This window comes from Sturnira hondurensis, unplaced genomic scaffold (assembly GCF_014824575.4).
Source record: "Sturnira hondurensis isolate 20B ecotype Veracruz unplaced genomic scaffold, ASM1482457v3 Scaffold0020237, whole genome shotgun sequence".
Taxonomy (NCBI): Eukaryota; Metazoa; Chordata; class Mammalia; order Chiroptera; family Phyllostomidae; genus Sturnira; species Sturnira hondurensis.
The window spans coordinates 2,719,693-2,732,596 of NW_028092868.1; the positions used below are offsets into that span (position 1 = coordinate 2,719,693).

A 12,904-nucleotide genomic window follows, 5' to 3' on the forward strand; every position below is an offset into this window, starting at 1 on the left:
CCCTGACACCCCACCCTGATAACCCAACTCTGTAAAGAAAGAAGAGCACCCTGGCTGGCGTAGCTCAGTGGATTGAGCGCGGGCCTGTGAGCCAGACGATCGCAGTTCGATTCCCAGTCAGGGCACATGCCTGGGTTGCAGGCTGGTTCCCAGCGGGGGACACACCAGATGCAACCACACACTGATGTTTCTCTCCCTCTTTCCTTCCCTTCCCCTCTAAAGATAAATGAATAAAATCTTTAAAAAAAAAGAACAATAGGATTTGGAGTAACTGCAGGAGGGTACACATTACCTCAGCTGCTGGGACCTCGGGAGGGTGGAGACCTGTCAGCTCTGGAGGGAGACTGCCTTCCCCAGGCTGCCCCTTTCCCCTAAGGCCTGTGCTGGGACCTCTGACGGCCTGAGCACCCCAGGGCACCACCCCCGAAGCCTGAGACTGCCACACTGCCACACTTTCCCTAGAGCCCGCGCGGTCAGGGGCAGCCTGCCCTGCCCACCCCCATCCAAGGACATTGTCACTTGAGCGGGCAAACACCTGCATCCCATCCTCCTAGTTGAGCCCAAGACCCAGTACCTTCCCAGGCAGAGCCAGAGAAGAGCCAGCACCTGACCTGTGGGCTAAAGCCAAACCGGACGTGGAAGCTAGGAGTCTGGGAAAATGCCCGCATTTGCTACCTGACCCAGCAGGCTCCTACCTGCACTCTGCTGCTCTGTTTGGTAAATGGGGCAGGAGCACACTTCAGATGCGTTAGCCTCTCCCTCCCCACTGGCCAGCTCTACCTGCAGTGTCCTGGTCACAGTGAGGGCAACACAGCAGAAGCTCGGACCTGACTTTGGAATTTCAAAAGCCCAACTCAGGACACACACAGCAGATTTGGAAGAGCATAGGATGGGTTAGAGAAAAATGCCCCTTCTTCCCCACTGGGTAAAGATTCCACAGGCCAGTGGGGCTTGGGGAAATAAAGAGTATAGACTGTTCTGGAGTCCCTGAGAAGGAGCTGTGTCTGGGGCAGTGGGAATAATGGCAAATACCCCAAGAGAGGTTTGGAGGATATAGGCTAGAAGCCCCCCTGGGACCCATGTTGCCTGAGAAAACCCACAAGACTCACAACAGAACAGGTCACTTGCTGTCCATCTCAGCAGATGGGCTTTCAACAGCCCCACAGAGCTTCCTGAAGCCCAAAGGGGTGCAGGGCCAGAAACTAGAATGTCCTCATGGCCCAAGGGCAAGCAGGCCCAAAGAGGCTTCATGGCAGTGAGTGAGGGGTCACTGAGCAGGGGCCGTGCCCACCAAGGACCCACCCTGTGACAACCGGGTGGAATGGGGATGTGTTAACAGGAGGTGACATGGGTGGATGATGACGGCCGAGGAAGAAATTCTTACATCGTCGAAAGCGGCCTCCTCCTCGCCTAACTTAACCGCAGGAGAAGATGGGAGGGGAACCTCAACCTGAGATTGATTTCTACCTCCTGGCAAAGGGGTCTTCATAATAGAAAGGACATTCAGTGCTAGAAAAACGAAGTTGAGTTTCTTGCAGACTAGAGTTTATGGAGTGAGTTGTAGCTACTGTGCAAAGAACTAATATTTTCTTTGTGGCTTTGTTATAAGTAAAAGATGAAACGGAAATGTCAGTGGAGTAACACTGTGTGCACCAAAGGAATGCCGCTTGCGGCACTGGCCAATTACAGATTTTCCTTCATGTCTTTGAATTCAGAAAGTACAAGTTCAGGGATCTTGCCACAAGTGCAGGTCAAATGACTGTAGCATTTTCTGAGTGAAACATAAAAATCTAAGTTCACAGGCTGCTCTCTTTGTTTTCTCTATCGTTCCTCCTCATGATTTGAACTCAGGGCCGTCACTGGGCCCTGGGAACACTGCTGGTGAGAGCTGAGGACACTGGTGGAGGGAAGACCCCACTCCCACCGGCAGCTCTACAAATAACTGTCGCTCCATGGCGCCCCCAGCAGCCCGGAAATGTCAGTGCAGGGGAGTAGGAGGGCAATGGCATCGAGGTAGGAACCACCAAGGCAGTTCTCATGGGGGGAAGAACAGCCAGACTCCCAGGAGCTGGGACTCAGAGCAGCAGGTAGTCCAGAAGCTGAAGGATCCAGAGCCCCTGACTAAACCCATGGGCTTGCCGCCCCAAAAGGGGCAGAGGGGAAAGTGACGTGGGTGAACGTGGAGCAGTCAGCCCTGGGGCGATCCCAGTGTCTCTGGTTCAGGGATCTCTAGGCTTGACTCAGCTTTTCTCCTTAATTTCACCATCCCATAGTGCACTGGGCATTCCTGAGGGCTTCTGGGAGCATAGGCAGGGCAGGGGCATTTAGGGAGGGCTGGAGAAGCCTGTGAGGAAAAGAGAAGGGAAGACGGTGACCAGATGGGGAGGAGAGGGTGCCTTTCTGGCAGGAGAACCTCGGTCTCGCCACCCACTTCCAAGCAGGTGGGATCTGCACCCCACCACTCTGCAAACCCCGAGCAAATGCACTCCTAGGCAAAGGTCTGAGATCATTCAAATTTACTAAGAAGAGTATTAGAAGCTCCCTCCTTCTAGCCTTAGTTCTTACGGAGCAGGGAGATGCCATTTAACAAAGTGGCATTAACTTGCTTCCTTCCAGTAGCAGCATTCCAAGCAGGGGGAACTGAATTGTGAAAGGGCAGGTCCTTCTCCCCAGAGCACCTGAAGTCACATCACGCTGCCCTTGCCTTTATCCTGGCCCCTGTGCCTCCTCTCAGGAGGGGCTCTGTGACCTCGACTGAGAAGGGAACGACACGGTGGCCCCACGATGAGTTCTGACTCTTGTGGTTTTCATGGGGCTGTTCAGCTAGGAGCTGGGCCACTCCCCATCCTCAGGGTGCCCGGTGTGAGATCTGGGGGCCCAGAAAGCCCGCGGGGCTGGTGCTGAGGCCAGCAGCCCAGAGCAAAGCCTACCTGAACCAGAGTCCAACCAGCTAATGGGGGTGGGGGAGATGAAGGCTGACGCCCCAGCTCCCTTCATGGGCTCCGGGTGTGGAAGGCGGCCTAGGAATGAGGACTCATATCTTCTCAGGCACTGAGGGCCTCGATGCCAGCAGGGCTGAGCACCAGCGCCTGGAGAATGTCGGAGAGGGACACCACGCCCAGGAGATGCTGGCTCTCATCCAGTAGCACCAACCGGTGGACCTGTGGGCCGGCAGATGTCCAGTAAGGGGCAGGGCCATGCAGCTATGGCAGCCAATGAGGTTGGCATCAAGAATCAGGGGCAACAACTTCATATAGACGGGAACAGGAGAGTGGCTCTTAGGAACCAGTTAAGGGAGGTTCTGACCTCCCTGGGGTGATCAGCTGGCCATGGCCATGACCCTTGGGCCCCATGGACAAGACCAGTTGCTGGCCAGTGTGGACACCCAGAGCTTGGCTGTGAAGGAGGACAAGGCAGATGCCTGGTGTGCAGGGAGAGCTGGAGCCGACTGTGAGAGGGACCGGCCGTGTGCCTTGGGAGCATGGGTACCTGCTCCCGCACGATCCGGTCGATGACTTCCCCCAAGGCCTCGTTGGGCTGGCAGGAAAGCACGCCCTCCAGACACAGCGTCCTCCGCCTCAGCGCTTCTCCCACACTCATGTCCAGGTGGTTGTAGGTGTGCTGGGCGGCCAGGTGCTGGCGGGAGGGGCGTGCTGCTTAGTCACCCCGTCACCCGGGCTCTAGCCCCACAGGCACTGCTCCCTACACACCTAGAAAGGCCCTCCTGGTCCACAGACGCCTCTGGTTTCCACCCTGAGCCTCCCCGCAGCCTCCCTGCCCCTCTGTTCCCCAGACACTTACGATCACGTCAAAGCGGGAGTACAGGCCCACGACCTGACCTGCAGGGTGGTGGGTGGGGGGAGAGAGACAGGGAATGGCTTCCGATCAGAATCAGGGTGCTGTGCAAGGGTCTGGGCCGGTTTGGAACTCCTCGACATCCCCACCCCCAGATTACTGGCTTCATAGTGAGGCATCCGTCAGCCATGCTGATCCCATAGATCGAAAGTTGTCACACAGAGAGGGACACCCTGACACCACGCCTCTGGGTGTGAGACGGTGAGTACATCACATCACCTATGAAACAGTCTAGCCTGAATCTGATCAAACCTTAAATCTGATTTCTGGTTTACAGGAAACAGGAGGAGAAGAACAGGCAAAGGCCACCTGCGGCAGGCGGACAGGCAGACCCGGGGGTGGGCTCTCTGCAGGGCGAAGGACCCAGGCTTCTCATCCTCAGTGTTGTCAGTGTCGTGAAAGTTAAGTGGGGAGGGAACTGTTTCAGCTCAGGAGAGACTCGTGGGGTAAAAGAAACAGATGCAAAGTGTAGTCCTAGTCGACTCTGGTTCGAAAAAAATCAAATGTGAAAAAAATAAGTTGTTCTTGGGGAAAATGGGGCAATGAGAATTAGGACTGAATAGTAGATGATGGTAACTAATTATTTATAATTTTGTTAGGTAGTATAGGAAATACACTTATTTTAAGAGACACAGACTGTAACGTTTAGGGCTGCAATGGCATGATGTCTGTAATTTATTTTTAACTACTTCATCAAGAGAAAAGAAACTGATGGGGTAATATGTGAATCGTATTAATCCTGGCCATGGATATGCAGAGTTCATTATACAGCTTTTTCTACCATGTTCCTACATTCAAAATTTTTCATAATCAAAAGTAAGCTAGAATGCATCTGATATCTACTTCAGTATGGCAATTTCAACTTTGAAATCACCTACAACCATGATTTACCAAAGCAGTCTCGTAATTCCTCTCACCCTTTCTCAGAGCAAGAAATGGAGGTCTGCCTGGGTCCCCTGCCCCATTTTAGGATGAATTAAAATGAAAAACCTCATCTGCTGTTTCCTCTCATTATGCTCATTTAGTTGCACATAATCCTTCTAAATCACCCTGTGGAGTCAGAAGATGGGTGTTAGTTACTAAAATTCCCACGTGAAGGACCTGAGGCATAGACAGGCTAAGTAGCTGGACCCAGGCTCAAAGCAGGCAGGAGCTTCTAACTGGGACTCGACCCTGGGCCCCAGGCTGAAGCAGCATGGACCTCTGCCCCCACTGCCGCCTGTCCCCCCAGCCCCATCCAGGGGGTGGTACCGTCTTCGTTGACCACAGGCAGCGCAGACACGTGCCGGTCCACGAAGATGTCCAGTGCGGTCAGGACAGGTGCCGTTTCAAGCACCACGGCTAAGTCTCGGAATGTGCCGATGCCCAAATCTTGGATGGTCCGGGAGAGGAAGGAGGGCCGGGGCAGCAGGGTGCCCTGGTTGGGTTGGGGACACGTGGGGCTGTCAGGGTGGAGCGGCCCCCAAGGCTCCCGGTTGCCCCCTTCCCCATGGTCAGGGTCAGGGTCACCCCCGCCCCAAGGCTGTCCCCAGCTCACAAAGATGTGCAGGAACTTGAGCAGCCGCTTGTGCGTGATGATGTGGAGCACGTCACCTGAGCCTGGGTCCAGGACAGGCAGGCGATGGATTCGGTTCTTGATGAGACTGTAGACGGCTTCAAACAGGCTGCGGGGTGGGAGAAGTGAGCCTGAGGCAGCCTGGGAAGAGACACCCTCCATCCCAGCCCCCTGGAAGGGAGGATGGGGTGCCAAGGCTGCCTTGTGGGCCTCTCAAGATTTGCAGGTGAATTCAGAATTGAGGGGTGGGGGAGGAGACTGTGCAGAGCAAAGAAGCTCAGGTGGGTGGTTGGGGATGCTCACCTGTCATTGGGAGAGATGGAGACCAGAGGCTTGACACAGCCTTGGAGGTAGATCTCTGCAGAAAAAGCCCAAATCAGGCCAAAGGAACTGGATACACTGCCTTACCGCACAGCCCACCGGAGAGCAGCCCCTCCCTGAGGGCCCCCTGTACGAAATCCCCACTGCCTGGCCTCTCCCTCAGGCCCTTGGGCCCACGGTCACCCACACACACTCAGGCCCCTTCCAGGTCCCCTCTCCCCACTCACCCCTCCAGGTCTCAATCTTATGTTCTTCAATCTCATAGATCTGGACCTAGAGACAGACAGGACTCCACAAGTCAGACAGGGGCCTCTTGGGCACCAGGCTCCCCAAACTCCCCACCACCCAACTCAGGGGGCACCCTCAGGGCTCCCAGCCCCCTTCTCACCAGGGGGGACCTGTAATACCGATGCAGCACCAAGATAAAGTCTGTGATGGTCAGCATCCCTGTGGAGTCGAGGGGTACAGGGGCATCAGCCTGGGGCCTTGTGGCGGGAGGCAGGTTGAGGGCCCAGACTCCCCTCGCAGGCCCCACCAGCATCCTGGTACTGAGACAACACTGGGAATTATGGGAAGAGGGGAGCAGGGCAGACCCTCCTGTGCCTGAGAAGTGGGGCTCTCCCTTTTCCCTCCAGTTTCTCTCCTCCCTGCACCCTCTTCTATTCTCCTAACTTCTTCCTCCCCCTTTTCCTTTTTTCTACTTATCACCTACGCCCCGGGACCGCAGGGCACTAGTGCTAGAGGGGTCAACTGGCGGCCACGCCCCTGCAGGTGGGGGCATGGAATGCAGAAGCACCTGGCAAGGTCCCTGCTCCGAGGGCCCTTCCCCACCACCTCTGCCTCCCCAGCCCCTCCTCACCCACAAAGCTCTGCTTCTTGCTGTCCCACAGAGGTGCTGCCCGGACACCATTGGCCACCAGGGCGAAGAAGGCCTTCTTGATCTGCGGGCAGGGGAGAACGGGGGGAGTAAGTGCCTCACCGCTCCCCATTGGTGCCCCGTCCCCACCAGGCTCCCCCTCTGCGGGGCCTTCTCATGGACTCCTGCACATGAGCCAGCCGGCCTCCCTCGGGTCACAGCGCACACCAGACTTAATCCTTGTTGGGGACATTTGCTCCAGAGATAAGGCTGCTGGTGGCCAGAGGCCCCAAGGTGACCCCCTCACCAGGCACTCAGAGTGTGGAAAGCTGTTTCCACTCAGAAGTCAGATGTGTGAAGACACATGCAGTATAATTCTGTTGATCTAACTACTAGACGTATAGTTATTTACATAGAATTTACAAAATATTTTTCTTGAAACAAATTTTACATTGACTCATTTTGGCCTCAACCTCAGCAATGCTATCTAAACATGCTGGTTTCATTTCTAATGCCTATTTTAAAAAATACAAAACTACTACTAGAAATACATTCATTTCTACGTCGCTAGAATCAGACCACGTAGCGTGGACAGCGCAGACACGCTGCTTCGGGACAGCGCAGACACGCTGCACCGAGATTCCCCTGATCTTTGTCCTAAGCTGTTCTTCAGTGTCTCCTACATACATCGTTCAGGGGTTACAAAGTGCTCCTACCTACCCTGAGTTGCCCCAGGGTCCTCTCAAACATGGAGGGCCAAGCAGGCATTCCTACCCCGACCTTGGAGATGAGAGGTAATGTAACTGACTCAAGATCCTACAGATTCCAAGTGGCAGGGCTGTGATGACAATTAGAGGTTTCTCACAGAGGGTGGCAGCCCTCCCTGCACTGGTCACCATGGTGCTGAGAAAGAGCTCTGGAAACGGACATGCAGGGAGGCCTGGCCGGGCAGGCTATCCTGGAAGGTGGGGGTGAAGGTTGCAGCCCGTGAGGATGGAGGTGGGCAGAGCCGTGGCCTCACCTCCAGCGTGGTGTCGAAGATGACCAGCTTGGAGCTGGTTGCCATGGCATCGTAGCAGGTGTGCTTCTGCATGAAGTGCATGTAGACCTGGGCCCCCGGCTTCTTCAGCTCATCATCCAGGCCCTGCCTGGGTAACGGGGCCTGCAGGGGTGGGCACAGGGCAGGCCTTTCTTCCACCAGGCTGAGCTCATACCCGCAGGCTGCTGTGGCTGGGACCTCTTTGCCCAGCTCCTGATCGTCTGTGCTGGAGCCAGGGGCTGAGGCTCCACACTCGGAGGGGAGGATGTCCAAGGGAGAAGCCTGGGCCGAGGGTGTGGCCTTGGGGAATGTGGCCTCCAGCCCGATGGACTCAGCAGCTGGCCTGGACTGGGGACCTGTTTGAGGGGGAGAGGGCAGTAATTCCATTGTCCAAAATACTTCTATTATCTGCTGTGTCAGTTTATCCTCACAGCAGCCTTGGGAAGCCTGGATTTTGTGTGCCCCATTTTGCAGGTGAGAAAGCTGGGGCTCAGGGAGTCACGCGAGATAGCGGCTCCGTCCCAGGTACCCCATGTGGAGGGTTCCTGGCTCTGCAGTGCGGTGGTCCTCTCTCATGTGGGGAGACTGAGGCTGCAGGATGGAGGTTGGGTCCAGCTCTGTGTTATGGAAGAATCAAGGGCAGGCTTCTGGGACTTCCCACTGCATGCCCGCCAGCATTTCCCCCCAGAACTGGCCTTGGCCTCACCTTCCACCAGGCCTGACAGGTCCTCTTCCTCCACAGCCTCCTGCCTTGTCCACCTTGAGGCCTTGGCCCCCCGTTTCCCGTGGCTTCTTTCTGAGCTGCTGTTCGTGGCTGGCGATGGCCATAACGTACCAGCTCCCTGCTCTAGGAAGCTCAGCTCTGAAGGGGGAATGGGGCCTGTTTGGTTAATAGGGCGTGACATAACAGAATCTATGAAAACATTATTAATAATGTTATTTGGTATTTGCAAGCTTTCAAAGGGCTTTTCTCCAACATCTTCTCACTCAAACCTCACGGCAATCTTACAAGGGAGGCACTGTTACCGTCCCTAGTTCACTAACAGGGGACTTGAGATTAGAGAGGGTGAAAAATCTGCCACAAACCACACAGCCAGTAAATGGTAAAGTCAGACCCAGGGTCCAAGCCCTCAGACCGCAGACCCGCCTCCTCTGCTGCGGAGAGGGGAAGGAGCAGGTGAGGAAGGAGGAGACACAAAGAAGAGCGAAACAAGACAAAAGGGGAGGAAGACAAAAGTGAAGCTGGTGGAGTGGGTGAGACTGGGGGCCCAGAAAAAAGAGGCAGGGCCCAGCCCGAGGGGCAGCCCCACCTACCTCGGTTCTGAAGTCCCACGAGGCTGCTCCAGGACGGGGTCTGTGGGGAGAAGGGCGTCTGAAGGGTGGGCAAAATGCCCCGCATTCCCGAACGTGTGTGGGTCCTTCCTTGCTTTCCCACAGTGCGCATGTGAGCACACCCATCCCCCACACACCCATAAACACACCCACCCACACACAAATACTTACACACACTCAGAAACACACATCCTCAACCATTCCCAGACACGGAACCACGCGCACTCACTTACACAAAGAATATGTGTACACAGACACAAACACACTCATACACAAAGAAAATCCAGGTCACATGCACACATGCACACACATGCACACAACGTGGCGTGTCCCCAGCCTGGAGCCCCAGTACCCTGCGCAGTGCGTGCTCCAGCTCGGGCTCCATGCGGCCGGCACGACCAACAGAGAGCGAGTGCTGGAACCTGTGGCTGGGCAGCACTATTCTGGGCCTGGCCCCTGGCACCCCGCCCTCCCGTATCAGTTTCTCTCTGGGTGTCAGGCAGCTGGGAGGGAGGGGTCCACCCGTTCAGCTCAGAGGCTCCAGCCCAGCAGCCTGGGGGCGGGGTGGGGAGGAAATGGGCAACCTGGAATCTTGACGTCTGATCCTGGGCTGCCTCCAGGATCTCAGAGGACAAGCAGGAAGGACCCTGCTGGGGGGCGGTGGCTTGGGTCAGCTTGGGAGGTGGGCCCTGTGTCCTGGGTTCTTTCTCTGAGGGCCTCTCTCATCTTTTTCAGGGCCCCAGTGAGGGAAAAAGGAGGCAGGTTGAGCTTAACTTTCTTCCTCATACAAACTTCAGTTGTGGGTGGTGCTGGAGTTGGAAAGGGTGAGCTGCAGCCAGCTGGGAGGCTGGGGAGATGGGGTGTGTGGGCGGCCCCGGGGCAGTGGCCCATGTACGTCCAGATGTCCCCATTTGAGTCCTAGGAGCCTGTCCCTCTCTCTGTGGTGGATTGGAATGGTTCGGGCAGGTGAAGGTGGCTGTGATGATCACCTTTAGGGTGCTCAGTGAGCTTGAGGGCTTGGGGCTACACTGGGCCATGGGTGAGAGACACCTGTTTCCACCTGCGGCATGGAGGTAGGTCCAGGTGTGCAGCAGCCCCAGTCCCCTCATCCTGCTTATTTCCCGTCCCTACCTCTTCTGGTGCCAGCAGGATCCCATCCTGGCCCTGGCGGCTGCCCGTCCCCCTTCCCTGGCATTCCTGGGGCCTGAGTCAACGTCCCAACCAGAAACGCTGACCCAGCTGCTCCAGCTCTCCTCTCTCTCTGCCCCTCCCTTCCTTTCTTTCGATCAGCTTCTCCCATCGCAGTCTCTGGCCCTGGAGTGGGCACTTGGGAACGTATTACTGGGTTTCTTGTTGAATGCACTGAACATATTTCCCCTCATCCCTCAAAGCCCCCTACCCAGGGGGTGGGGGTGGGGGTGGAGGAGAACAGAGCAGGGAAGGGACTTCATCCCTCCCAGTGTGTCTTGGGCAGCACAGGGGCGAGTGCCACTGTCCTTCCGCAGGATCCCTGTGGCCCATTCCTGTCTGGAACTTCTCAGGCACAGCTAAGGGGACACCTCAAGTGGTAGAAAGATCAAGTGAACCATCCCTGGACGTGTGCGATGCATCGGACCTGGAAAACCCCCACCCTCTATGCTTCCCCCAGTGACCCTCACAGACAAGACAGGCACGCATCAGGCTCAGCTGACAGCACTGCCTTCTCCTGCACTATTTTCCTGTCCCCTCCACCTGCACCTTGGTCCACCCACAGGGCCGGAAGCAGGGGCTCCTTGTGAGAAGGTCTCCCCTGATGGCATCGCCCTCCCCGCACAGGCCTTCTAGTGAGTGTTCTGTGGACCATCGCCGTGCAGGCCAGGCTGGTGTTTCCGTGGCTACTCACATGCCAGAATCTTTTGTCTCCAGGTAAACAGTGCTCACCTTGATGACCAAATTTGCCGGCTGGGTGTGATGGACAGCCTGTTTGGGGTCAGGCTGACCTGATTAAAATTTATGCTCTGCTGTATGCCTGCCAAATGACCTTGGCAACAGCCCACTTCTGCTGAGTCTGTTTCTACAAATGGGAAATGAGGGGAAAACATTAGTTGGCCAAGACTGCCAGTTGCCTCTCCATGTCTATTTTTCTTTTCTTCCTTTAATAATAGAATCACTTGCATTATAGCTGGAATGGCTGCCTTTTATCCACACAGATTCCCAGTCTTCCCTGAAGCTAAATACGGCCTTGTGACTAAATCTGGCTAATGCAACATGAGTGGAAGTGATGTGAGCAACTTCCAGGTCAGGCCTTAAAAGAAAGAAGCATGAGTTCCTCTCTTACTGTTGCCTGGAATGCTAATGTGATGGCAGGAGCCAGAGCAGCTATCTGGTATCAAGATGAAAGATGTTTATTAAGGGTTTCAGGGTCACCCTGCCAGGTTTGGACTTTCAACAGACTAGTATAAGAAAAAAAACCTAAACTTTCTTTTTTAAAAAATTATTTTATTTATTTAGAGAGGGGAAGGGAGGGAGAAAGAGAGGGAGAGGAACATCAATGTGTGGTTGCCTCTTGTGTGCCCCTTACTGGAGACCCGGCTCCCAACCCAGGCATATGCCCTGACTGGGAATTGAACTTGAGACCTTTTGGTTCGCATTCTGGTGCTCAGTGTACTGAGCCACACCAGCCGGGGCTTAAACTTTTCTTGTTTAGTTCATTTAAATGGTGTCTTCTTTACAACAACCAAACATGTACACTGACTAATGCAGAATTTGGTATCTGGAAGTAGCATTGCTTTAAAAGCCTAAAATAAGGGTCATTGATTTAGAGAGTGGAGAGCAGATAGCAAAGGAAAATATTGTTTGCTGGTAAGCTGGTGACTGTTGCTATGTTACAGCAAAACCTAAGCCACCTCTGTTATCTGTGATCCCTTGGAAGGGAAAGCACAAGCTAGCAGCCTGTAAACACTCACTGGAACTGGACCGAAGCACTGAAATTGTTGCCTGGTGTTGGCTGCTGCTGGCTGCCACAAGCAAAGTCCCACAAGAGAAATGCACTGAGGCACGTTCTGAGAGGTGGTTCGGAGGAGGCAGGCTTGGCCAGGGCTATACCTGTGGTCCCAAATCTTTCTCAAGCACACCCTGTTCAGCAAACAGTGCAAGCCAGCCCAGTGGGCCGGGTAAGGGAGTTCCCTCCACAGTCAAGAATATTTGTTTCAGATGGCCTCAAGATAGCTACTGGCAGCTAGAGAAAGAGTAGGAAGGACCCCGAGTCTGGAGTATTCGAGCATAAAACTTGTATCTATATGAGACGTTGGCTACAGTTACTCGAATGGGAAGCCAGTCAGAAGACTTATATGATTTTGAGGATATTGTATTCATGAAGAAACCCCAAACCCATCCACAAACCCTGGTTTGACACCCTGACCCCCAGCTATTCCCATTCGCCCAAATCTGTACCAGCAGGAAGAGGGTGTGAAAGTTATAACGTCCTCAGTGCGGCTGCAGAGGGTACTGGGTGGGAAGAGCTCCCAGGAGCAATGCCAGAGGCCACCAAGGCGGGTAGAAAGGGGAGATCTTTCCGGACAGCAGAAGCGGGGGTTGGCCAGGCGCGCTGCCCAACTTCTCCCAAGGCTAGGGAGCGGCTTTGCAACTCCTGCCCAGCTGGACTTAGTGACTGTTAAGATTCAGTGACTGCCAGGTGTTTGCCATTTTCTTTTTGTTGAGTGGATTTTTTTTTCAGTTACAGTTTACAATATTTATTTGTATTAGTTTCAGGTGTACAGCATAGCAGTTAGACAATCATATACTTTACAAAATGGTCCCCCTGATATTTCCAGTACCCACCTGGAACCATGCATAGTTATTACAATATTATTGACCATATTTCCTATGCTGTACTATACATCCCCATGAGTATTTTGCAATTACTGATCTGTGCTTCTCAATATCTTTACTTTTTTTTGCCCAGTTC

The 12,904-nt window shown here is 54.5% G+C and overlaps 1 protein-coding gene across 3 annotated transcripts; it reads right to left on the minus strand.

Annotated features, from left to right (window-relative positions):
• Positions 1–874: 874 nt before the first annotated feature.
• PRKAG3 (protein kinase AMP-activated non-catalytic subunit gamma 3) lies at positions 875–9,427 on the minus strand. 3 transcript variants are annotated; one of them, XM_037029386.1, is made up of 14 exons: positions 9,311–9,427; positions 8,941–8,980; positions 8,333–8,488; positions 7,609–7,982; positions 6,591–6,672; positions 6,120–6,178; positions 5,959–6,004; positions 5,714–5,768; positions 5,393–5,519; positions 5,107–5,272; positions 3,802–3,839; positions 3,490–3,636; positions 2,931–3,161; positions 875–2,344 (listed from the first exon to the last, which is right to left on the minus strand). In XM_037029386.1, exons 1-13 carry the CDS (start codon positions 9,341–9,343, stop codon positions 3,045–3,047), a joined length of 1,440 nt encoding a protein of 479 aa, XP_036885281.1. In that variant the 5' UTR covers positions 9,344–9,427; the 3' UTR covers positions 875–2,344; positions 2,931–3,044. The 3 variants fall into 3 exon arrangements, with proteins under 3 accessions (XP_036885281.1, XP_036885279.1, XP_036885280.1); XM_037029384.1 differs by having other exon boundaries at positions 8,333–8,506; XM_037029385.1 differs by lacking the exon at positions 875–2,344 and having other exon boundaries at positions 2,511–3,161; positions 8,333–8,506.
• Between the last annotated feature and the right edge of the window lie 3,477 nt (positions 9,428–12,904).

What these genes read in the sequence shown, in the direction of transcription:
- PRKAG3 (XM_037029384.1), bottom strand. Translation starts at nt 9,343, where the DNA reads ATGGAGCCCGAGCTGGAGCACGCACTGCGCAGG. An exon ending in TAAGATTGAGACCTGGAGGG is followed by an intron (nt 5,769 to 5,958) that starts GTGAGTGGGGAG and finishes CTTTTTCTGCAG; the next exon opens with AGATCTACCTCCAAGGCTGT. An exon ending in ACTCCCGCTTTGACGTGATC is followed by an intron (nt 3,637 to 3,801) that starts GTAAGTGTCTGG and finishes CCCTCCCGCCAG; the next exon opens with CACCTGGCCGCCCAGCACAC.